Below are 24,216 nucleotides of genomic sequence, written 5' to 3' on the forward strand. Positions count from 1 at the left end.
CACATATATGGATAAATTTTAACATTTTTAGTGGTTGTTTTGATAAAGTTTGAAAAGGGGGTAAATTTAAAAAGTGGTATTTTTAAAAGGGTATTTTTTAAATTCTCCCAATATCATTCATATTTTTATCATTAACAATATTATTGTTTTATCAAAAAATACTTAAAAGCACTAAAGAAAATTACTATCAAAATTGAACAATTAATCAACGAATAAATTCAAAAGATATGGATGTATGATTCTATTGTATGATTCAAATAAATAAAATGTAAAAATGTCATAAACATTAAAATTTATTTAATCTATTTTTATAAGTAATAAATAAATTAAAATAATTAAATAAATATACAACAACCCGCGCATACGCGCGGGACATTACCTAGTAATTAATTAAAAATGCAGTATAACACGTGTCAGCAACAAAGAGCCCCAAATGTCGTAATGTGGTCAAAAGTTAGAAAAAATCTTGTTCAACTGACGAATGAATTAAACAAAATTTAACTTTTATGAACTATATGATTTTAAAAAAAAAATAAAGACCAATTTTTTAAAACCAAGTACTTTTTGTTTCTTTTTAAACAGTTAGACCTCAAATTTTAAATAAATTAAATATTATAATAATCTATTGGATCACAAACTAAATATATATTGAAATGAATTACAAAATATTATTTGAGATTTTCAAAAAATAGAAGAAGTTATTTGTTAAAGGTTTAAATTGAAACTTTTATTTATATAACAATCAAAACTTTTATTTTACATATGTGTTATATCATACTTTCTTCATTCATACTCATAAGTATGAAAACGTATGTATAATAAGGCATTAGAAATAAAAATTGAGAAAAGTATGTATAATAAGGCATTAGAAATAAAAATTGAAACTATGATTGATATATATCATACTTTATAAAATAAATTAAGATCAAATTCTTAGAAAGATACTTTTATTGATTTTCAATACATATAACAACACAAAAATAGAAAAATATTTAAGATACATGAATGTAGTGAAAGAGAATGTGAGAGAGAGAAAGAGAGATTAATTATAAGATGAAAGTGGCTCCTAAGCTTAAGCTCCAATGCTCTTGCTACAACTACTGAGTTAAAAAGATGGGGTATTAGCATTTCTCCTATCTACAAGAGGTGCATTTATTTTTCAGTTGTTTCTACTCTCAAGATATTTGGAAGAACAATCCCAAATAGTGTCATATAAAACAATGTAAATATATATCATATAGTACTAAAATTAAAATTTAGATTAAACTTTTACAATGCATATTAATTTTGTTTTTCAACTCATACAACAACAAACAACCAACAACAAAAAAACAGAAAACAAAACAAACTCAATTATAGAAGATTTGAGATAAAGTGGAAGAGGAGGAGGGAATGAGAGAATGAGAAAATGAGTATTTATAAGATGAGAAGTTATGAGAATTACAATTTAGAAGAACAAAATGTAGGATTTAATTCTAATTTATTGAGTGTTGACTAAAATTGAGTACAAAAATATAGTGAATGCAAATTTATATTATTTCAGTTTTTATATTAAAGTGTGAGTTAAATGTATATAATTAATTGTGTTTTAATTGAATATAAATATAGATGATCAAATTTTTATTTATTTATGGCTTGATTAAAATAATTTTTTCTTTAGGTTTATATTAAATTTTCAGTTTAATATATATAACTAAATGTGTTTTATTTTTGGTTTAGTTGAAAACATAATTTAAAAAAAAACATTTTATAGAAAAATAGACCAATAAGAAGAAAGTGAAACAAACCACAAATAAAATACAATTGATCATATATATCTATCTCTCACTTTAATTTTAAAACTGAAAAAATAAATCAATTATAACACAATTAATTAGATCTCTACATTTAACTCACACTTTAATATAAGAACTGAAATTATAAAAATTTGCATTAACTATATTTCTCTACTCAATTTTATTCAACACAAATTAATAAGAATTAACTCCCACAATTGTTGATTTACTATCAAATAATTAAAACATCTATTTTACTCAATTTGCATACATTTGATTTAAGTTTCTTCCATCATTAAAGTGAAAAAAGAACCGAGTATTTTATAATAAAATAAATATGATGGATGAAAATTTAAATAAAATGTAAGAAAATTATGTAAAATAGATTTTTTAAATATGTGATAGTAAATCATATATACATATATATGTGATATATCATATGCAATATGTGATTTTGTTTTAAAACTTTAGTTATATCTTTTGCTTTAGAGAAATGAATTTTGATCCCAATTAATAATTTTACTCATAATTATTTTTTCTTAATAATTTTATTTTATTTTTACCTAATTATATGGTTATTTGGAATTAAGATTAACATAAATGTTTTAGTTAAAAATAAAAATGGAAAAAATTAATTAAAAATAAAGGATGACACATGTCATCAACAGAGAGCGCCAAATGTCGTAACGTGGTGAAAAGTTAGAAAAAACCTTGTTATATTATATAAGATATATATCTGTTACTTGCTGTATGATCGGTTCATAGCTCATTTATGTTTGCACTGGAAAAAATGATAGTTATCATCTTGCTAACGTACAACCAAAATAGTATTAAAATGCTTTGGATATGTTACCAACATAAATCTACATTGCACACGTAATACATGCATGCTAAGCCAACTAACTCTTGTTAGGTTATTCTAATGATCGTCTCTTCCCCATTTGATGTGTCAAAGACGTGCCGATGATTTATCATTTATGTATGACGTACCTTATAATTTCATTTGATGTGTGATCTAAATAATAAGATTTTAAAACATTATATATATTATATGATATGTCTAACTTACTTTACAACTAGACAAAGAAAGGAGACACGAATCTGCATAGATATGTTTAGGGGATTAACAAAACCATTGAAAAAAGTACAACAGAGTTGAGATCATGTATGTTTGAAATTTGGCACAAACCATCGAGCATCAGATAATTGAATAGACGAACAAATACTTCGATGTGGTCTTTCAACTTCTTGTGTGTCGAGACTGTAGACAAAGATATCTTTTTCACTCCAAACATGATCTTTTGGGAAATATTGAAGAGAACGGTTACCACTGAAATATATTGAATTCCTGTGAACTCCTTGGGTTGCGCTAGCTGGCACAGTGATACCTTGATCCAAAAGTATTGCTTCATCCCCTAAAGAAGTAAGTTTCTCCCACTTGTTATTTGAAGAGTCCATTTTGTAGATGCGGAAGGACCAAACATCAGAATCACTCCTTATTATGCTCTTAACTCTAAGAAATTCTCCACTCATACTAACCACAAGATCTGTTTTCTTATTTTTCCACACATTACCAACCCTGCTTCTAAATCCATGTTTCCCAGCATAGTTCACTTGTGTTTCAAAGATTTGTCGGGGAGAATCTCCAGAATAATCAAAAACTTTGACATCATGACGCAAGCTACCATACAAATAAATCTTATGATCTTTGTATACCATGCTACCACCACCATAGAAATTGGCAGGTTCGCAATGATTCCAAAGATTATCTTTATTTCTGCAATAAACCAAATACACGTGCCCGCTTCGGAACAACCACATAACCACATAATCTTTGTTTTTTTCATTTATCCATAATATTGGTTGCTCAATGTCCATGTCTTTTTCTGGAAATGTGATATATTCGTCATCAATCTTTTTACGGAACCTATCATCTGTGGTTCGTTCGATCTTTATCCTACCATATTGTGTTTCCACACTCGGAAGACCATCCTCTCACGAGTAAATAGATTCATAATATAGAGATTATATCTATCATCTCTCATGAAGAGCCAGCTTCCACAAATCGCCAAACAATGACTATTTGCGAATTCAGCACCAAGATCTTGAATCCTATACACCTTTTCTTTTTCTTCAGGATTAAACAAGAGACAGTAATCTTTACCTTTTTCTGGAAACATAATGAGCCAAGGGATCTTACTGTTTGGCGCTGATTGTTTTGAAGCATGTAGCCAAGAAAGACACACTGATTTAGCTCTTTGAAAATCTGCAAAACCAAGACGTTCAAAAACCATGTTCAAGAGATCTAAAGGAAGTTTCGACCAGCTTGATCCATCAGACTCATCAGAAAGAGATTCCATCGAAACAGTTTACCAAATAAGTTTTATCAAAACGAAAATCTTCTCTCAAAATCAAAAAAAAAAAAAAAAAAAAAAAAAAAAACAAGAAATCTTCTCTCGCTACTTAAAAAAATATTAGAAACTAGCAAACTTCATCTTTATAAGGGACCTAAATAAACCCCTAAATCGCAAAAGGACATGTATCTGATAGTAATTAATTATTTAATTTTTTTGACTTAAAAGAGAAAAAATGGATCTGTGTGTCCATAAGAGATTTGTACATAAAGAGTAATTATTTAATATTAATTGATTTATAATTAAAAAACAACTTATATAAACCACAAACAACTAAACAGACATGTATCTGTATGCAAGATTTATTTTTTGTTGATAATTCTTTATTTAGTTTTGAAAACTGGATTCATGTCCATAATTTATATAATTATCTCCTATATATATTAGTTTGTAAACTTTTTTTGTGATAAAACTAGTTTGTAAACTTGGAATGGTGAGTTGTATATCATCCACATTTAGACAAGAATCTCACACCTACTAATCTTTTTTTATAATTTGGAAAGGTGAGTTGTACACGTATGGTTCATATTTAGACATGTAACAAATAAACAATTTTTTTTGTTAACAGGAAAAGAATTATATATCTGATATTTAGAGAAAACAAATATACAGTAGTATCGTAGATATTATGTAAGATATATCCATGATTTTTTTTTCGTTACAGATTTATTTGATAATTGTGAGATTCTTGTCCTTTTTAGGTTTGTATATGCACTAGGTAAGTTATCAAAGAGATATATTGAATTTAAGTGTATATATTAAAAGAGAGGTAACAAAAAAAAATAGTGAGCAACTCCTTTCTTCTTTGTTTATTATCTTCCCAAAGTCTATCCGAAAGCCAAGCCAATGAAAGCATGAGTTTGCGATCTTCAATAATATAACAGAACTTTGGCCCTATTCTTTATAGTAGTCCTTTAGCCTATTTGTATAAATAGTTATCAAAATATTTTTGATCAAAATTTCGATTTTGCTTAAGCAAAACATATTTTTTCCCCATTTTGCTTAAGCAAAACATATTTTTTAAACAACCGTTTTCTTTTCCATTTTTCTTAAGCAAACCATATTTTTAAAACAACCTTTTTTTAATTTGTTTGTGGCCTTCGAAAATATAGAGACGGCTCTTCCACACACATCTGTACGGAAAACGACAAAATGATTTATATATGTTTTTAATTATTATCAAATGTATACGTTTGACAGTATAATAATAGTATTAAACTTGTTATTAGTATTAATATTAAATGAAATTAAAATTTAGAAAAGAAATGAAAAATTATAATTATGAATAGGTTTTTTTTTTTCCAAACATCTAATGGACGTGTCAAAATGAAAATTCTTCGATATAGAAGGTAACGAATTTGATCAATATTGAATTCCATGCGTTGATGAGCCTACGGAAATTTCATTATCATCAAAGTATATTGATCACATTCTTAATTGGATGGTTCATTTCATCATGGCATTACGTTGGACCAGTGCGTGGAATGATAGACAATTTATTTCTTTTAAGATATATGTATAACTGTACTCATCAGGATACTCTTGGGCAAATATTAGAATTTAAAGATAAATATATTAGAATTCAAACTATGGTTTTCTTACATTAGTGATCTTTATTCATCTGATCAATCAATATTAATAACCCTTAGATTTCGTGAGAAACTAATCATTCGACTTAGCGAACCCAACTCTCACACTTGTTGTAGACTCATCAGGCCCGTAATCAAAAACAGTGTGATAGGCTTGCATGAATGTGATGCCCAGTGTCCTCAAATCAAACCACAAACAGTCAGAAAGATATTACTGTGATGCCCAGTAGCTTGTTAATGTACTTGATCAAAGCCTACCTTATACATAGAGTAGGTGAAGGGTGAATATACATATACATAAACAGCCTTCATAAGGCGACCAGATAATAATTCAAATTAACGGAATTTGTAACAAGTCCATTATATATTTTTGATTTAGGCATTAAGTTTTACTTAATAATTAAGAGATAACTCGTCTTACCGCATGAGCTAACGTTTTTTCCAAGAATAAATATATAATATTAAATGTTCTAGTTGTATTTATTTAAAATTAAAGAAATTTAACATATATATTGATAACATGCACGCAACCTAACTCCATCGTTGTATTCCGTTGACAAATTATTCATTTCGAAGCGACATTCAAGCAAAACAAATGCAAAACAAATGCAAAGCATTAATATAAAAAAGTGTATGGACATATTAATATAGTGTAAGGATCCAAATAACGTGCAAGAGATTGGAGGAGGAGGGAGAGATAGAAAAGCTACAATAAGAACCCTTTTAAACTTTAAGCTATTCATCTCAATTTTTTTTTTATTCTTCTTAATTTGTTTTGATGTTTAATTTGCTCTATTATCAAATCAATGCATTGTATTTATGGAAAGATTAGGTTAAATGAGCGAGAAATGTAGTAATTGAGAGCTTAAAGATAAGTATAGGGAAGTATATCGATGATTAATATAGCTTAAAGATCTAACTTTTCTTACCCGCAGGAGCCTGGAGGAGGAGGGTGAGGTAAAACGCCATATAAACATATTGATTAGTGTTACCGTTCTCTCTCACATAATTGAACCGCTTATTTCATCTATCATGTTAACCATGAATCAGAATGATAACATTTTGTTGGTACTTATTTAGATATACTTTACTGTCATTTTCAACCTTATAGACCAACAGTATCTTTTAGTTATATCATTTGTTATTCTAGTTTTTAAAAAGATATAAACGATAAACAAATCAAATATTATAAATATCTTTTTCTATATAACCAGACAAAGGTAATAATTGGATTATAAAATCATGCAACAATATTCTTTAAGACAAAAACAGCGTCTGAGTTTGAACTTCATTTTTTTCCTTGTTGAACTTAGAATACCATTTAGCCGAATCTTTCTCCTTTCTATCAGCTGGATTACTGAAATTCACCCAATTCATACCAAAACGGATTGTGTAACCTTGACTGAACTCGTAATTATCCATCGAAGACCATGGAAAATACCCTGCTACGTTGCATCCATCCCTACATATATGCCAATTTTTATATATATATATATATATATATAAGATTTATTGGTATGATCATATAAGTCATATTTGATTATTACTTTTTCCATGTATAGACAAACATGCCAAAGATCAAACTAGTAATTTTAAAAAATCACAGATAACTCACTCGATTGCGCATTTGAGACAAGACAAATGACTACAGTGGCTTTCAATTCGTCCTTGGTCTGCTAGTGCTTCAGCAAGTATTAGATTGCCAAAAGTAGAAAAGCCTGCAAAGTTCATAACATGTAATTCATATATTTTTGTTTAGTAAACTTCTTTAAATATATATATGTGCGTATACATATACCATTCTCAGTGATGTAGGTAAGTGGGTTTTCGTAATTGTCTTTGATATAGTTTAGAATTTGACGGAGTCCAGGAGGATAATAGGCAAAATTGGCACTCTGTAAAAAACCGTTTAATTTGAATTAGTGATATAATGTTTATATTATTATGAACTCTATTTTTTATTATAAATATTTTAGTTAAAAACTAAAATTGGTACTCACTTGAACACCAATTAGAACTCCACCACGAGAAGCTGTTTATTAAAAAAAAACAAATTAAAATCCAGTTTACGTAGACATGCATGCATGCAGTTACTATAAATCCCCAATTCTGAGGTAAAAAAAATCAAATATATATATATATATTCAGTTAGTATAGAATTAAAAAAAAATGATGGATAGACATACTGCTAAAGTTGGCTCTTGGATCAGTATGGACGTTGGGTGGATTCGAAATTGGTTGCAATGAATCAGTTGCATACTGTGTGAAGTAATAATTTAAACCTAGAAAATCCATGGATCCTTTTACTAATTGAGATTCTAAATCTGTAAATCTTGGCAATCTTTTTCCTAAGGTATCTTTCATGATCATCGGATAATCTCCATACACCAGAGGATCCAAGAACCATCCAACAATGAAATCAAAGGCACGCCCCGCAGCCATCTGATCTGAAACGCTTGCTTCATTTAAAGGAACAAACCATTTTCCAATTAAGGCTATTCCAACATTTCCACCTTGTAACCTCTGCACATTGTTAAGTCTGCCTATAAATATATTTCTTAAGCAAAAAAAAAAAAAAGTCTCCTTCATTTTTATATGCGTTTGGGTGAAAACAGAAAAAGACGTAAATATGAAGTAAATGTTTTTCACATGCATAACTCATGCATTTTCTTTTTCTCTTCCTTTTTCTTTCTTCTTCTTTTTGCATTCTAGTGTAAAGAGAGGCATTGAAGCGAAAAACTAAAGTAAGGCTTAATATGAAAATTATGACATTACTCATGTTTTATTCGTATTAATACCTTGTACTTCTGCCGATATGTAAATACAGTTGTAGCATGAGCAAGAAGTTGGTGATAACCAACAATATAAGGTTCGGTACCAGAATTCCCACCAAATTCACAACCTGTGCATCGCCCCGGTGGAAATGTTCCACCTCCGTAACCTCTCTTTGCAAACGTGTAAGGTTGATTAAATGTCATCCAATACTTCACTCTATCCCCAAATCTTTGAAAGAGAAGCTCAGCGTAATCCTTGAAATCCTCCCTATATGACCATGCATACAGAAAGCTTTATAAATGTAATGTATACTCGAAAAATAAGAGGAGTTACTAACTCCTTAGATTGCAGGTAAGTGTAACTTCTGCTACCAATAATAAGATGCAATGTAGCATATAAGATCGAGATAACTATAATAAGTAAATTTTTTGTCAAAAACATATACTAAATTGAATCGCTTACACTATTCGTCGGTTTAAAAAACCGCCATACTCGTCTTCTAAAGCTTGAGGTACATCCCAATGGAATATTGTCACGAATGGTTCTATGCCTACGCGTACATGTAATCAAGTTAATTACAATTATCAAAGATATAACAAGAAAAATGCACATGCATGTGTTATTATTATAATCTCACCGGTTACGTAAACCGGTTTATCAAAACCATAGTCTAATATATACACCGTTCGTGACAAAAATTTATGTTATAAAATTATAATTACCATTGGCTTTCAGTTCGTCGATGAGATTGTCGTAATATTTTATTCCATTCTCATCCACTCCTCCACACAGCTTTCCCTCTAAGAGAGCAATATATACATAGAAAGAGTTTGTAAAAATGTAACTAAGAAAAAAAACAACTAGAAGATAGACGTAAGAATATAATGAGGCTAATTAGTACTAGGCAGGACCCTTGACCATGCTATTGAGAATCTGTAAGCTTGGACATTCAAGCGTTTCAGTAATTGGACATCCTCCTATAAATAAGCAATGAACTTTCTCAATCAAACTTCATTCCAAGTGACTATAAAAAAGTTTTTAAAAAAAATTAAAATTATATCTTTCATATCCATTGGTGATTTATTAGAAAACCTTATAAAGTTCATAGGAGTTGCATGCCAGATCTCCTGTAGTACGGTCTGGAACCCTTTCTGCTAGATGAAAAGTCTAAATTGTGAGCAAATATATTTGTCAAAATATATATACAGTCGATAAACCATGTATATGTGTATGTTTATAAATAATTATTTACATATTTTAAAAACTAGAACAAAACCTGGATATCTATGAGTATAGTAGTCCCATCCATTAACCGCTCTACGCGCAGCACCTTCAGTCTTATACAAGCAAATCAAGTTTCAAAAAATAAAATAAAAACCTTTCTAGTAGTTTATATTTAATAAATTAATTTGCTCACAATATAGACTTCAGTGAAGTACAAGCAAATCAAATTTTCAAAAGAATCAAAAAAATATGTTACAGCGAACATACTTGATATGCTGAAGTTGCTGCACCAAAAGTGAAGTTTCTTGGAAAATCAATCCGACTGAAAATTTGCACATCATTGCAGTTGAAGGGTTCTTTAGCTTGGCACACTGGATCACATACTCGTTGACTCGTTGCACTTAAAGCTGCAAAGAGGAGCACAAAGATGAAAGTTTCACTAAGTGTCATGGCTTGAGAGATTAATTACTGTCGCTTAGTGTATTTTTGGCTGATGGAGAATTGTTGGAGTTGAATCATTTGACTGAACCTGCACAAACAAAAGCGAAAGATGAGAACAAGAATATAATCACGGAGAAGAGAACAGACTTGAAACCTTGAGTGAATCATCTATGAAACATACATAGCTTAAATTTTTGCATCTCATCGACCATTTTATTAGCCATATATATAGATCAACAAATTGTATATAGTTTTGGAGATTTACAGATATCTGTTTATTTGCGATATTAATGATTAACGTATTAAGTTGAAAGAAAATAACACGACATGTTAGCCCAATACTGGTCTGGTCCCTCTCCAGCTCGCTGAGATCTTGTAAATTGCGTGGTTCTGATCGTACGTACCAACAACCACATGTTCCACGATCTAATAATGGATAACACACTTGACACTTTTTATTTTTTTATTTTGACAAGATAACGAAGGAAAATAATTTAATCTAATTCTCAAAATATAGAGTTGTAGCCGATATGTGTCTGTCTTAGTTGTCACTCATGACATGAAAACGAAAGAAATCGTTATTTTAAAATAGATTTGATGCATGTCCACAAAAATATTGGTATATAGTGACCAAAAAACAGCGTTGTAATTTTTGGTGTACCATATATATGTATCTAGGTAACTAGTTCTCGATGAACTGGTCAAAAATGCGAAATTAAAGAATTTGCAAATTTATATTCAGGTTTGTACAGCAAGGCAAAGAATCATCTATCATTCTCTCTATATACTCAAAACCAATTAATCGATATGTCTGTAGACTAATTAAAAGAGTTTGCTTGCGCATTCATCAATGGCTGATCCTTGTAACCTAGACAAGCTCGATCTTCTGGCGAGATCTCTCAATTCAGACAAGCTTCTCCCAAGTTTCAACGCTACTTTTGTCTCGAAGACTTGTCCATCCTCTGTTCTCTCTGTTTTGATCGTTTCTTCCAAGAGAGAGAAGAATCCTGCGGAGTTTCTATACATCTCAAACACCATCCCTACTTGACCACCGTGCTCTAACGTGTTCACTACGGCAGCCAATGAAGCACACGTTGTTGCTACTACTCCAGCTAAACCTGAGTCATGGCCTATAAAGCCAGAACTTACTGCAGCAATTCCGGTTAAAACCGGTCCAGAGATTGCCAAAACCCGGTTTAACTTCAAGGCCACGTTACCTAATTTCTCGTACTCCTCTGCATCTCTACTTTTAATCACCTCAACCACCTCTCTCATCTCCATCTCTAGCTCCGAGTTCCACCCGTTATCTTCGGTTCTAGGATGACTTAATTCTGGTTTTGTTTCCGGCCACCAAGTCGCTGGCTTGAATTCTTGAGGGAACTTCTCGAGCATGGTGCCGACTAGGGGAAGTGGGTAAGCTTTGTCTAAACAGAGCACTCTCTTTATCGCTTCTTTCACGTCTGCTTCACTGATTCCACCTTCGCTTTTCTCCCTCAGAACCATCTCGATTCTGTTTCTTAGCTGCTTGAACAGCCTCGTCGCGTTCCTCTGCTCTTCAACAAGCTGCGACGGCTGAATCTTGTTCATCAAGGCAGCCAAACCTGTAGCAGAAGCCAGCAACACCGTAGAAGCTATACTCACCGCGGAAACAGAGTCTCCTCCAACAGCGTTCACTGAGGCTATTCCGGCCATCAGAGCGGCAGTGAGAGTGATCATATTGACGGAATTGAGCAAGAGAGAGTTCCAGTTATTGCGTTGCTCTCCAATGTTCTTGTGCATCTCTGCTCTATCTATAACTTCTTCAAGAACCGCCATGAGCCGAGACCTTTGCAAAACCTGATCATCGCACCCTCTCTTCTTCTGTCTTTGCCTCTCTGGCAGCGAAAGATCAAAATTTTCCGCAAAACCATCCAACCGAAAACTCGGTTCTTCGACTCTGAAATCCCGTTTCTTGATCGGTATTTGCGGGATTGTGACATTAAATTTCGGTAATTTTGGGATTGAAACCGCGGATCTTGTTCTTGTGCAAGAAGAACAAGAAGTAGAAAACATAAATCTTGAAGCCTGTAATGACGCCATATGGAGGAGATTGCTGTAGATTTTTAAATCTCGTTTTGTTGATTTTTGTGTTTCTTGTTCTGTTTGTTGAAACTAAGGAGAGGTTGATCTGATGTATATATAGTTTCATATTAGTTCATGACATTTACAGATGAACAAAGATGAACAATAAATGTATGACCAATAGGAAGAGTTTGACCAACGACCAGTTCGTACGTCGTAGTTGATGTATTCTCCTGTGGCGATATTGGATTGGTCAAGCAATTAGAATAAATAAAAACTCTTAACTCGTTAAAGCTACTATAAATTATGGTTCACTTGTTATTGCTGTTGTTGCCTCCTTAGAACGAGTCTACATGTTTGGAAGATAATTAAAATGGTTCAACGTTGAATACGTAGTTTGTATTCACAATCAAAATAGTCTACTGAGCATATAAAAAGACCAATTTTAATATCATTTTCAACATTTATTTCACGAGATAGGTTTATTTTTAATTGATGGAATTACTGAAAAAAGAAACTCATTTTCTTTTAAGGTCAAATAACATAATATCAACCACAGACTAATATAAAAAAATCTACTCGTGGGGGGAAATATTAACAGTTTTCAATTATAAAACTACAACAAACAGATTGAACAATGAAACCTGCCGCTTCCTTTAGAGTCTTTCAGGAGTATACAAATTTCTTCCATTATTACTTTTAATCAATTATAATCTCAAATTTTGCAGGTTATTATTGAATGAAAAATGTAGGTACACAAAAACGTTACACTGATGGCTACATTGTTTATTGAAAAAAAAATTACAAGAACGCAACATTTTGATTACTTCATAAAAAATAAATTGAAAGCTCAAGTCAAGCTCCAACTTTTTCTTGTTCCTAATTATCTTGCCGTAGTGAAACAAATCCACATCTCTTTGCCACCCTCTCGTGACAATACCGAACATTTAAAATCATTTTAAACTTGTAAAACAAAAAAAGTAAAGAAACCATTGAGCCGTCACGTCCAATATCCCTTCTAGAACGGCCTGGTGTGGCGGCCTCTAGCTCGTCCGCACATAAGAGCGTTCTTCGGTGGTGGATACTCATCTCGGTACGAAGTAGATGAAGTGTAAACTCGGAGATAGAATTGTTGTCCTAAATATTGTCTTGCCCAACTCTCCGACCTTATGTTCCACATCCCAACATTATCTAACGCTATGTAGATCGCTGTCCATGCCCTCGGGTATACTTGCACGGTTGACCGTGAAACCGCGTCCCGGAGGTTGTACTTTGCTCGGCTTCCTTGTGTCCATAGTCCTCCATCCATTCTGATATATCCAAGAAAAAAACATCAAAGTAAGATCAAAATATACTAGAAATGGTTTGTTTAGTTCCTAACTAGTTAGTTATAAGAAATAAGAAGATAATATTTCAAGATTTATCTAATAACAAAGATAGTTATGAGAACTGTCTTCTTACCCGACGACGAAGAAAGAGTAACCAGAGATGTGCCAAGACTGGATTGAATTTTCCCAGTTTTGGAAAACAATCTCGATGTATTCTCTGAAGTTAGCGGCCATAACAGAGCTTTGGAGGTACCCTCCGCTTCCACCTGAGGGACTCGTTGGGATGCTTCCGAGGTTAAAAACTCCTGGAATCTTGAAGTAATCTGCGAGTTTCAATGGTGTGTCGGGCGCAACAAAGGAGGCACCGTTCACGGCGTATCTTTGCTTTCCGTTGATCCAAGGAGCTGAGTTGGCGAGTATGATGGTACGGCCTGGTTTGATCAGACCATAGTGATACGAGCCTTGCGGGTTTGGTCTCGGTCCACTCGCTGTTAGATTCCTCCTATTTATCACATCAATACACAACATTAGAAAACTCGAATCTCTAAAAACAATAGCGGTGACATGTACACCAAGAAACATGTTTCTTACTTGATAGTTCGAGCTTGGTACAATGAAGATGCGATGCTCAAAGTGGGACCATTTGGAACAGGACCAGAGACGCCTCTTCTCGAGTTACTGTAATGGAGAATCGCAGTTGTGGTGAGGACTCTTCGTGTGAACCTAGAGGAGATGACGATGTAATAATCTTGAGGCGCTTGGTTAGCCGTCACGAGAACAGAGTAAGACTGTCCTAAATGAACATCAAGTGAAGTGTAGATGTTTTGAACAGTGTGAGAGCCTTCTACTTCAACAAGCTTCATCGCGTGTCCTTGGATTCTGAAGTTCAATGACGTCGCCACCCCAACGTTTGATATTCTGAATCTGTAGGTCTTACCGGGTTGAACTGTGAAGGTATTGCCTCCCCAACCGCGACCGTTGATGAGAACTCCATCAGGCATTGGTAGGTTCCTTCCAGCTTCCAAGAGACGTCTCAAAACCTAAAAAACCAAAACAATGAGATTTTGCTAAAAACCAAAACAGGACTAAACCAAAAAGGAACCAAAATTTATTTATCAATCGATTAATTTTGGCTTCAATTTCTACAAAGCCTATATGAAGAAATACCTAAAAACTAAACCTAATCGTAAAACCGTGTTGTTTGTTTCTTACAGTAGAAGTCAAAGTTACTAGGGCAAAAAAGAGTGTACTTACATAGTGATTGGTTTTGTACCAATCTCCAGCGAGAAGCCAGAAGTCACCGTCAGGGGAAGGGAACGGGACAGGGATACGAGGACGGCTCCAGACACGGATGGCTCCAAAAGCACCAGCGGCTTTATGGAAGGCAAGAGAAGGGAAATAGAAGAAGCTACCGATCTGATCTTTGACTTGGATAATGTAAGTAAAGTTCTTGCCAGGTGGGATTGGACATGTTGTCCCTATGACTCCATCTTGCCATGAGTTCTTCCTCTGTTGCACTCCGTTCCTAAGAAAAGAGACATCTCTTTGAAGATTAGGGACATTTTCGAACGGATAAAATGTGGGGTTACATTTTGGATATTTTAAATAGATTAGGGACCTAAAAGTTATTTTTAATGGCTTCCCTTTTATTTCCCACTGAGGCACTGACACTTAAAGCTCACATGTGTCCATCGCATGTGACTAGTTTGTATGGATCGACTCGAATATTTTTTATTTTTTCTTATAGCATATTTATATTAAAAATATATAAATATTGTATCTTTGACAGCCAATTATGTCGGGTGTAAGAAAAAGCTTTTATGACTCAAATAAAGAAAAAGAAATTGACATTCTCGAATCGAGTAAAACAAAAATAAGTTTGCATTGCTTTACTTGCAATTCTTGAAACGCTAGAGATGTAGATTTTTCTGATTTAAAGTGACGACTCCTTTTATTAACTAACTACAAACAATTGTAATTTGATTAGTAAGGAAGTACTTCAAATCTTTTATAATTTTATTATTGCAAGAAGTAAAATATTAGCATTTTAACTCACGCTAGAACCTAAGTTTCTGTTCATCAAAAGATACCACCAAAAGAGATCTATGTAAGTATCGAGAATGTGTGAGATGAGATGAACTCAAAGCACATTGTGTCTTAAAGCTGCATTTCGTTTAGACAACTAAAAACAAGAGTCCAATATCAAAAGTTGAGATCTTATCCTATACTCTATATTATAAACTTTATAGCTACTTTTTTCTGTGAAAGAATATTCAATTTTCCAGGATATATACTTGTTAAAAGATTTGTGAAAGAACGAACTTACCAAGACATGAGGAAAGGTTCTTTCAAGTAATTGAAAACACTGATAATGATATTATCATTCGTGATTGCGTCAATGTGAGGTCCTGGAAACTGCCCATTTATCAATATCCCCTGCATTCCCACAAAACCAAACCCGAACCGAGAAAATGTTTATATTACCAAGATGTTCTCAAGAAAACAAACAGAGACAACAATGTGAAGAAAGAAACTACAAGTTATAAAAGCAGTACCTGTTGTTTAACACCAAGGGGATAAATGTCACCATAAGTTATTTTCCAGGTGAAGAATCTATAAGGGTTGTCTCCAAAGACACCATTGATTAGAACCAGAAGAAGAATTACAGAGACTTTACAAGAATCTCTCATTTTTGTTTTCTCTTTCTCTCTTTCTTTCTGGTTTCTTTCTTTGGGGCTTTGGATTATATTGATGTGTTGAGTCTCAGACTGAGAAGAGGTGTAGATCCATATACAGAGGATTTTGTAGAATCTATTAAATGATGCCCTCTCTTAAATATTAGTGGCAGTGGCACCGACGTAATTAATAAGTTTTTCTATTTTGATGAAATATTTTATTTTTAATAGACATATATTTAATTAAATATATTATTAAGTAATGAACAATTACATGTACAATTTTTTTTAAAAAAAATATAGGACACATAACAATATATTTATTTGTTTTTTTTCCTAAATGAAATTTAGTTCAATTAGATTCAGAAAGCTAGTATATTACCAATTTAGTGTAACAGCTTGGATTAGAAAATTATGTGATAATAGTTAGTTATACAATAGTAAAAAAAAATATTAAATTTGTCATAAGATTCTCTGCCTTTTTACTCTTTTTAGATCTCAGTCATAATAAAAGTTGAAATTAGTTTATTAAAAAATGTTTGGGACTCCATTGGGTAAAGAGAGAGTAGTAAACATCGACCATCGCTCCGTATTGTCCGCAAGTGAAGATGTTTTTTTTGAAACGCGGCGTGTGAGCTGTCATGAAGGTATACATCATGTGTCTCTGCTAAGTCTTTGAATTGAATAATGGAACCGTCGGATTAAATTATACTCGAAGTCAATGCTTTTATCAACGGTGGAGATCACAGATCAGAGCTATTAAGATGAGGGTGTATGGTGGATATGAAGAGGAAGAAACAAGTTTCTGCGTTATCACGTGCTCGAGTACCATTCTGCACTATCTATAGTTCTATGATAGCAAAGATTGAAAGTAAAAGACAAACTAACAAATATAATTGGTTTTTTGAAGTCGTTTTATTATATATCACAATGGAAATAAACCAAAGTTCTTGCATGTGTGAATGTAAAAATGTGGTCATGTTTTGTAATCATATGTGTACATTCGACAAAAGTGTTAATGGTTATTGTCATAAGCGAGTTCCGAAATGGTTATTGACATTGTCATAAGCGAGTTCCGAAAATTTCGGTAGAAGAAAAGTCATATGCAGATTTTGTGAATTATACGTTTTTAGCTTATTTATAAATTGTAATTGTTCTCAACTATGAAAATTTGAGTGATTTAATCGATAAGTTTAGTTTCTTATACAGGTTTTATTTATTTTACTCGTTTACGTGGTGGAGTAGGTTCGTCATTTCTCAAAATGAATGATTAGTATTGTACATATTGGCATATTGCCATACGTACACCGACGGTCTCCTTGTTGCCAATAATGTGTATGTATGTAGTGATCTAATTGTAACTTTGGATCTCGTTAGTGCTTTATTTTGTTCCGACATCATGTTAACTGTTTGTATCAGTCACGTGAGTTCATTAATACAAACTATTAGAATTTTGATCCATTATTTGTCTAGGTTTATAGGGCAGCAACGCATACAAAACTATTGAGCTTATAACTGAGAAAAAAAAAGAAACATCAAGTGTTAAGTAATTAGCAAACCAAAAACGTATGATTCAATTCAATGATTTTGTTTGAGTGACTTGAAGGATGAAGACTCTTATCTTCTTCTTTTTTCTTTAACAAGAAGACTTTTATTTTGGAGTGTTCTGTCGAACAAAGAAAGACATGTATCATGTAATGTAATCCTCGGAGTAGTATAAGTTTTTAAAAGGAACATTTACTTATACGAAAACAAAGAAAATTATACTTTTTATTATTGATTTTGAACTTTTCAACTAGACAATATTGATACAACTTTTTTCAATACTGGGAAACAAATTTCTTTGCTCGTTGTTAATCTACATGGACCACTAGGACTTATACAAATTTACGGTTGAATTTTGTGATCGAGTTTAATAAATCAAAAATAATTTGTTATGGTGTCTTGATGTATAAACATAATACAGTAAAACCTTTATAAATTAATACTCGATAAATTAATAATCTCTATAAATTAATAAATTTCTCCGGTCCCAAGTTGGGACCAGTGTAATTTTAGACATATTTCGATAAAATAATAAGATAATAATTTTTTTGAAAATCCTTCGCAAATATATGGTCTCATCAATATTATAAATTAATAATTAGGTAAAATTTTCAAAATATATGTATATATAGACACATTAGTTTTTGTTAGATTTTATATCTAATATTTTACTATATGAAAAATAGTTAGCATTCTATTTTAATACATAATTATTATTATTTTATTTGTAATTGAATATATAAAATACTAATTATCATGATTAAATCTTATTTTTAAATATTGTTTTGAAAATATTTTCCAAATTAGGAATATCTCTCTATAAATTAATAATTTATCGATAAATTAATACCTTTATAAATTAATAGATTTCCATGATCCCAACATTATTAATTTATAGAGGTTTTACTGTATTTACACGAACAAATTCATAAAAATAAAAAAAATATTTTGGAAAATAAAAACATAGGAGAAGGTTGGTTACTAACACCAACAGGCCCAAAAGGCCCAAAACCAAACCCTCCCTGGTCTGTGTTCATCTTTCATCTGCGCCGCGTTCTCAAAGTTTGCTCACGATCAAAAGCTTCTCCGATCTTCCTCGCCTGAAAAGGTTTCGTCTTTACTGTAAGTTCTCTCTCATTTTCATTTCCATAGTAGATTCGGTACTATGAGGGATTAAGTAAAAGATGCCTAAATTGCTCTCGTTCTACTGTACTCGAGAGAGGATTTAATCACCTTAGTTAGTGACTTAGATTTGGAATTGTAAATGTGTATAGGTAACGAAACCCAGTTACGGAATCGCTACATTGAGCTTATTATGAACCCTAGTTTCATGGGTTTCAAGTAGAATTAGCTCTGTTAGGAACTGAATCCATTTGCATCACATTTCCAAAGTTCGTGTTTTTTTTCCAGTCTGAGGTAAATTTGTAAGAAATGTTATGTCAAGTTCACTTACTCGATGATTTTTTTCATCACCAAATCTTTCTTTGGCTTCAAAGTTTGTGTTTTTAACAATGATTATCATTTCATTGCCTGATCATCTCCTCTGCTTTAAGTTAAGAAGAAGATGTATAAGATTTGAGGTTTCTTAACCAAGTTACAGTTATCAATGTTGATACACATTTAGAGGTTCATAACTAAGTTTGAGCTATTGGATCACAATTTGGACTGATATCGAGAATGTCAGTGTACTTGTGTGCTTTTGAATCTACGAGTTAACAAGGAATGTATAAGTTTAGAGGTTTCTTGGCTAAGTTTCTGAAGATATATAATTGAGCTATTGGATTAAACTTATCAATGATGCTCTTATTTCAGAGGTTCTGTAACTAAGATTTGAGCTTATTTGGTTACAATTTCAACTGCTGCTATGTGAGAGATATAATCTTTAGAGACTTGTGTTCTGTTTATCTACAGAAGCTATGGCTGGGAAAGCTGCAGAAAGTGTGGCAAAGACAGTGACAGGGTTTCAATATCCATGGAGGGCGAAACTCGATAAATACAGGACCGAGCTGACCAAAGGCGTGTGGGGTTACTGGGAGATGGGAGCATGGAAACCGTTGGGGATAAGCGCTCGTAGGAGAGCGATGCTGAGGAAAGAAGTGTTGACAAATGGAGAAGACTGGCCTTACGATCCAGAGAGAAAAGCGATGAGGACAAAGAGGAAAGGGCATAAATGCGACAGAATCTCAGCTGAGAAAAGGGAGAACACGGTGAAACTTATGCAGAAGATGCCTCAGATGCTACTTGATTACAAGAAGAGAAGGTGGGATAAGAAGATGAAGGAAGAAGAGAAAGCTAAAGAAGACAAGTGATTGATCCACCGATGAGATTATTACTGTTCGTCTTGGCTGAATGAAATTGAATAATCATAACTCTTGTTGTTTCATAGTTATGCAATCTTGGTGGCAATTGGGATATGAGAGCTCATCTTTGCATTTGTACTGGTCTTTTTGTTTGATGGAACCTAAGCATTGTTGTCGTTAGAATCGAATGACTGTAAAAAGAAATGGTTTATGAAATTACTAGATTACGCATTTACACGGATTTTTTTTGGATTTTTAGAAAGATAAATGTCGTAACAAATAGATGATTTGTAATTTTGGTTATACTATAAAGATAGGATCTAGAAATTAGAAAATCAAAACCGTTAAGCGTGTAAAAATGTAATTTAGGATTGAAGTGTGTTTTGTGTTAAGCCTAATAGAGAAATGTTAGGCTAATGTTGACTAGCTTTCTCTACCACACGACCAAAAGTGACGGAAGCAATGATAATATAGAAAATGCTAATGCCGCCACCTAAAAAAGATGTCTAGGTTCAATGAATCTATTTTTCACCTGCTTCTTTTATAATCAGCCTATTTCTCTCACAGATCTCTTAAAACACAAAACAAAATTAAACAACAAAACAAACCTTAAGATCATATCTTGAAGAGCTTTGGTTTGGTGTGAAAATGGCTCTTGCTATCAACGTTTCTTCTTCATCTTCTTCTGTGATCTCAAGCTCTAGCTTCCCCTCTTCAGAGCTCAAAGGTAATATTTTTGATATCAATTCGTGGGAAATATTAGAAATGTGGAATCTAATATTTTTAAGAAAATAGAAATAGGGATCAATGTTGAATCTAATCCAATTTGTTGTTTGATTCTTCATTACAGCACCACTAATCGGTTCGTTGAGGTTATTGGATCGTACAAATGTCTCTGCGGCGTCTCTGAGGCTGTCTGGGAAGCGATCATCCGTGAAAGCTCTAAATGTGCAATCAATTACAAAGGATCACATGATGGCTTCTGGTAAGTTTCTCGTTTTGATCTTGGTTTGTTTCGTTTTGTTAAAAAGCTTGTTTATGTTTTATGCTAATGATCTTGTGCTTGGTTACAAAACAGAGAAGCTAGATGTTGTGGAAGTAGAAGATTTTGAAGAACTTGCCAAGAGGCTAGAGAATGCTTCTCCTCTTGAAATTATGGATAAAGCTCTTGAGACATATGGGAATGACATTGCTATAGCCTTTAGGTAATTAATTGATCATAAGAATACTATAAAGGAATGATTCTTTTAGTTTGCTGATTTGGAGATTTGTTTTTGTTTGGTTTCAGTGGAGCTGAAGATGTTGCTCTTATTGAGTATGCTCATTTAACTGGAAGACCTTATAGGGTCTTCAGTTTGGATACAGGGAGGTTGAATCCAGAAACATACAGACTCTTTGATACCGTGGAGAAACATTACGGTATTCGAATTGAGTATATGTTTCCTGACGCTGTTGAGGTTCAAGCTTTGGTTAGGAACAAGGGTTTGTTCTCTTTCTATGAAGATGGTCACCAGGAGTGCTGCCGTATTAGAAAGGTGAGACCTTTGAGGCGTGCTTTGAAGGGCTTACGAGCTTGGATCACTGGTCAGAGGAAAGATCAATCACCCGGGACAAGATCAGAGATTCCAGTTGTTCAGGTTGATCCAGTGTTTGAAGGATTAGATGGTGGAGCTGGTAGTTTGGTGAAGTGGAATCCAGTTGCGAATGTTGAAGGGAACGATGTTTGGAATTTCTTGAGGACTATGGATGTTCCTGTCAACACACTTCACGCTGCGGGTTATGTTTCTATCGGGTGTGAGCCGTGCACAAGAGCGGTTTTGCCCGGTCAGCATGAGAGAGAAGGAAGATGGTGGTGGGAAGATGCCAAGGCTAAAGAGTGTGGACTTCACAAAGGGAACATCAAGGAGAATACCAATGGAAACGCTACTGCTAATGTCAACGGGAAATCCACAGTCGCGGATATCTTCAATAGCGAGAATGTTGTGAACTTGAGTAGGCAAGGGATTGAGAATCTGATGAAGTTGGAGAACAGGAAAGAGGCTTGGATCGTTGTGCTTTACGCACCGTGGTGCCCATTTTGTCAGGCAATGGAAGCTTCATTCGATGAATTGGCAGATAAGTTGGTTGGTAATGGCGTGAAGGTTGCAAAGTTTAGAGCTGATGGTGACCAGAAGGATTTTGCGAAAAGTGAGTTGCAGCTTGGAAGCTTTCCGACAATACTTGTGTTCCCAAAGAACTCGTCAAGACCTATCAAGTATCCATCAGAGAAGAGAGATGTTGATTCTTTGACATCGTTCTTGAATCTTGTTCGGTGAAACCTCAAAACATCCGTCGACTTTACTTTACGATGAGAAAGAGATCAATAAAAAACCTTTCAGTCTCGTTCCAGAATGCTAGAACAGATGAAGGTGGCGATGAGGTTCTCTATTGGATCTTTAGCTTTTTTGTATAGCTGTATGTGGTTAAAATGATCACATCAAGGTTTTTTGGCCTTTTGTGATGTCTATTTCTACCAATCTTCAGTGTATTACTCTTTTTGCCTTTGTAATGATATGAACAAGTTTTCCAAGATCGATTTCTTTGATATGAAAGTGACTCATTAGCCCCAACATCAATATTATTCGAGTAGAATCACCAAATGCAAAAGCAGGTAAGAAAAAAAAGAAACGTCTCCGACGAGATTAATAAACCCAAAAGGCAAAGAGATTCAAACATCCAAAGCAAAGCCAGAGAGACTAAGGAAGCAATGTACATGTTATCTTCCTGATTTTATGTATGTACATCGAAGTCATGGAAAGATTGATTATTCAAGCAACGGTAAAAGATCCAAAAGTGTTCTCTCCGCTGTAAGTCATGTAGAGGAACCCATCTTCATCTTTGTGTTCTTCATAGATTGCAGACATCAATGCAGCTGTCAAGAGACAAAGTTAAACCGAGTTAGCGGTAAAGAACAAAACTTTGACCTTAAATGGTGTTAAAGAGGTTAAACAAACACTTACCAGTTGGAGGCAATGTGTTCTTGACAAAGACAAAGATAGCTTTCTCAGCGCCAAGCTTGATCCTTTTGCGAACCACGTATACAAACTGTCCCACAGTTAGATCTGCTGGTACAAGATACCTAAAAGAACATATATTTACGATTTGGTTAAGCATATTTCTCAAGATTAAGAATAGAAAAAACAGAGATAAGAGACGATAAAGCAAAAAGCCAATACTCACTTCTTCTTGTCAATGTCAGGAACATCACTTTGTCCAGCCTTCTCCACAATCACCTACACAATCCCAGATTGTTAAATTAGAACAATGTTTCAAACTATATTTAGTAAAACGAATCAACTATCGAACTCGTGAGCTGCTTACAGGGATTCTATCAGGATACTTCTCTCTGATTCGAGAAGATTCACTCATCCTTGCCTCTGATTAACATAACAAAACCAGAAAAATTAGTCACAAGTAAAGCACCTAAACACATATACACACAAACAGAGAATTAAACAACAAAGGAAGAATCAAAACCATATGCAGAGGTTAAATCTGAACCATTAAAGACAAAATATTCAAGATTTGATTTCTAAATTCAAAACCAAAAACTCAACAAATTGAAAAATTCAATTAGAAAGGGATTGAAGAAACTAACCGAGAGGATTAGAAACCTTGAAAGAACTCTTAGCCATGGCGATTCGATTGGTATCTGCAAATTTCAAGCAAGCAAAGATCATAATTCTAAACACGACCGATGATTAAATTGGACCGTCTTAGATCAAGGGGAACAAAAACCCAGAAGCCCTTTTGAAACAAGATATCGAATTGGTGAGAAGAAACATACCGTAAGAAGAAGAAACTGTAATACGATTCGTCGAAAATTAGGGTTTGATGAGAATTTTTTTTTTTTGATTTTGATTGAAACTGGAGAAGAATGAGAGAGAGAGAGAGAAGTCAATATCAAAGAGAAGAGCTTAAAAGAGATTTAAAAATTAAATTAAATAGAAATCATTTATAATTAAATTTAGGGTTTTCTAATGGGTTGCCTACACGGAACCGTAACTTTGATATGTTTTGGAATCAGTAAACCCACTTGAATTAGTTTGA

General features: G+C 33.2%; 7 protein-coding genes across 11 annotated transcripts; 2 read left to right on the forward strand and 5 right to left on the reverse strand.

Moving 5' to 3' along the window:
* Positions 1-2,862: 2,862 nt before the first annotated feature.
* LOC17880743 (probable F-box protein At4g22060) lies at positions 2,863-4,292 on the reverse strand. The gene is given in 2 exon segments (XM_023778831.1): positions 2,863-3,763; positions 3,766-4,292. Coding segments are annotated over 2 exon segments (1,197 nt in total). The 5' UTR covers positions 4,136-4,292; the 3' UTR covers positions 2,863-2,936.
* Positions 4,293-6,942: 2,650 nt separating this feature from the next.
* Positions 6,943-10,563, reverse strand: LOC17878102 (myrosinase 4). Of its 3 annotated transcripts, none has more exons than XM_023778830.1 (13): positions 10,546-10,563; positions 10,045-10,306; positions 9,830-9,890; positions 9,646-9,704; positions 9,455-9,530; positions 9,276-9,353; positions 9,016-9,103; positions 8,577-8,820; positions 7,965-8,301; positions 7,779-7,810; positions 7,577-7,673; positions 7,394-7,496; positions 6,943-7,240 (listed from the first exon to the last, which is right to left on the reverse strand). In XM_023778830.1, the coding sequence occupies exons 2-13, from the start codon at positions 10,225-10,227 to the stop codon at positions 7,036-7,038; spliced, it is 1,563 nt and encodes a 520-aa protein (XP_023634598.1). In that variant the 5' UTR covers positions 10,228-10,306; positions 10,546-10,563; the 3' UTR covers positions 6,943-7,035. The 3 variants fall into 3 exon arrangements, with proteins under 3 accessions (XP_023634598.1, XP_023634596.1, XP_023634597.1); XM_023778828.1 differs by lacking the exon at positions 10,546-10,563 and adding an exon at positions 10,400-10,539; XM_023778829.1 differs by lacking the exon at positions 10,546-10,563 and adding an exon at positions 10,373-10,539.
* Positions 10,564-10,933: 370 nt separating this feature from the next.
* Positions 10,934-12,479, reverse strand: LOC17879249 (probable F-box protein At4g22030). The gene has a single exon (XM_006283755.2). It carries the CDS (start codon positions 12,295-12,297, stop codon positions 11,041-11,043), a length of 1,257 nt encoding a protein of 418 aa, XP_006283817.1. The 5' UTR covers positions 12,298-12,479; the 3' UTR covers positions 10,934-11,040.
* Positions 12,480-12,992: 513 nt separating this feature from the next.
* Positions 12,993-16,392, reverse strand: LOC17878331 (L-ascorbate oxidase homolog). Its single transcript, XM_006282514.2, has 6 exons — positions 16,163-16,392; positions 15,934-16,043; positions 14,862-15,132; positions 14,199-14,647; positions 13,741-14,109; positions 12,993-13,589 (listed from the first exon to the last, which is right to left on the reverse strand). Exons 1-6 carry the CDS (start codon positions 16,295-16,297, stop codon positions 13,298-13,300), a joined length of 1,626 nt encoding a protein of 541 aa, XP_006282576.2. The 5' UTR covers positions 16,298-16,392; the 3' UTR covers positions 12,993-13,297.
* Positions 16,393-18,850: 2,458 nt separating this feature from the next.
* Positions 18,851-20,366, forward strand: LOC17879106. The gene is made up of 2 exons (XM_006284694.2): positions 18,851-18,949; positions 19,739-20,366. The coding sequence occupies exon 2, from the start codon at positions 19,744-19,746 to the stop codon at positions 20,134-20,136; it is 393 nt and encodes a 130-aa protein (XP_006284756.1). The 5' UTR covers positions 18,851-18,949; positions 19,739-19,743; the 3' UTR covers positions 20,137-20,366.
* A 345-nt stretch (positions 20,367-20,711) lies between these two features.
* On the forward strand, positions 20,712-22,696 carry LOC17880982 (5'-adenylylsulfate reductase 3, chloroplastic). 2 transcript variants are annotated; one of them, XM_006285330.2, is made up of 4 exons: positions 20,712-20,854; positions 20,978-21,112; positions 21,206-21,332; positions 21,416-22,696. In XM_006285330.2, exons 1-4 carry the CDS (start codon positions 20,776-20,778, stop codon positions 22,440-22,442), a joined length of 1,368 nt encoding a protein of 455 aa, XP_006285392.1. In that variant the 5' UTR covers positions 20,712-20,775; the 3' UTR covers positions 22,443-22,696. The 2 variants fall into 2 exon arrangements, with proteins under 2 accessions (XP_006285392.1, XP_023633998.1); XM_023778230.1 differs by having other exon boundaries at positions 20,978-21,332.
* An 82-nt stretch (positions 22,697-22,778) lies between these two features.
* Positions 22,779-23,989, reverse strand: LOC17880362 (autophagy-related protein 8a). 2 transcript variants are annotated; one of them, XM_006284706.2, is made up of 6 exons: positions 23,954-23,989; positions 23,765-23,818; positions 23,488-23,543; positions 23,347-23,399; positions 23,127-23,245; positions 22,779-23,038 (listed from the first exon to the last, which is right to left on the reverse strand). In XM_006284706.2, the coding sequence occupies exons 2-6, from the start codon at positions 23,799-23,801 to the stop codon at positions 22,935-22,937; spliced, it is 369 nt and encodes a 122-aa protein (XP_006284768.1). In that variant the 5' UTR covers positions 23,802-23,818; positions 23,954-23,989; the 3' UTR covers positions 22,779-22,934. The 2 variants fall into 2 exon arrangements, with proteins under 2 accessions (XP_006284768.1, XP_023633999.1); XM_023778231.1 differs by lacking the exon at positions 23,954-23,989 and having other exon boundaries at positions 23,765-23,861.
* Positions 23,990-24,216: the final 227 nt, after the last annotated feature.

This window comes from Capsella rubella, unplaced genomic scaffold (assembly GCF_000375325.1).
Source record: "Capsella rubella cultivar Monte Gargano unplaced genomic scaffold, Caprub1_0 scaffold_7, whole genome shotgun sequence".
NCBI lineage: Eukaryota > Viridiplantae > Streptophyta > Magnoliopsida > Brassicales > Brassicaceae > Capsella > Capsella rubella.

Bases quoted from the DNA above. Each gene is read 5' to 3' on its own strand.
- LOC17880982 (XM_023778230.1), top strand. From the start codon at position 20,776: ATGGCTCTTGCTATCAACGTTTCTTCTTCATCTTCTTCTGTGATCTCA. The intron at 20,855-20,977 runs GTAATATTTTTG...TCTTCATTACAG, and splicing joins CCCCTCTTCAGAGCTCAAAG to CACCACTAATCGGTTCGTTG. The intron at 21,333-21,415 runs GTAATTAATTGA...GTTTGGTTTCAG, and splicing joins GACATTGCTATAGCCTTTAG to TGGAGCTGAAGATGTTGCTC.
- LOC17878331 (XM_006282514.2), bottom strand. From the start codon at position 16,297: ATGAGAGATTCTTGTAAAGTCTCTGTAATTCTTCTTCTGGTTCTAATC. The intron at 15,133-15,933 runs GTAAGTTCGTTC...CTCTTTTCTTAG, and splicing joins GAACCTTTCCTCATGTCTTG to GAACGGAGTGCAACAGAGGA. The intron at 14,110-14,198 runs GTAAGAAACATG...TGTGATAAATAG, and splicing joins TACCAAGCTCGAACTATCAA to GAGGAATCTAACAGCGAGTG.
- LOC17879106 (XM_006284694.2), top strand. From the start codon at position 19,744: ATGGCTGGGAAAGCTGCAGAAAGTGTGGCAAAGACAGTGACAGGGTTT.
- LOC17879249 (XM_006283755.2), bottom strand. From the start codon at position 12,297: ATGGCGTCATTACAGGCTTCAAGATTTATGTTTTCTACTTCTTGTTCT.
- LOC17880362 (XM_023778231.1), bottom strand. From the start codon at position 23,846: ATGATCTTTGCTTGCTTGAAATTTGCAGATACCAATCGAATCGCCATG. The intron at 23,400-23,487 runs GTAAGCAGCTCA...GGGATTGTGTAG, and splicing joins AGTATCCTGATAGAATCCCT to GTGATTGTGGAGAAGGCTGG. The intron at 23,039-23,126 runs GTAAGTGTTTGT...GTCTCTTGACAG, and splicing joins GAACACATTGCCTCCAACTG to CTGCATTGATGTCTGCAATC.
- LOC17878102 (XM_023778830.1), bottom strand. From the start codon at position 10,227: ATGACACTTAGTGAAACTTTCATCTTTGTGCTCCTCTTTGCAGCTTTA. The intron at 9,531-9,645 runs GTTTTCTAATAA...GCTTATTTATAG, and splicing joins ACTCCTATGAACTTTATAAG to GAGGATGTCCAATTACTGAA. The intron at 9,104-9,275 runs GTAATTATAATT...ATGTACGCGTAG, and splicing joins CGACGAACTGAAAGCCAATG to GCATAGAACCATTCGTGACA.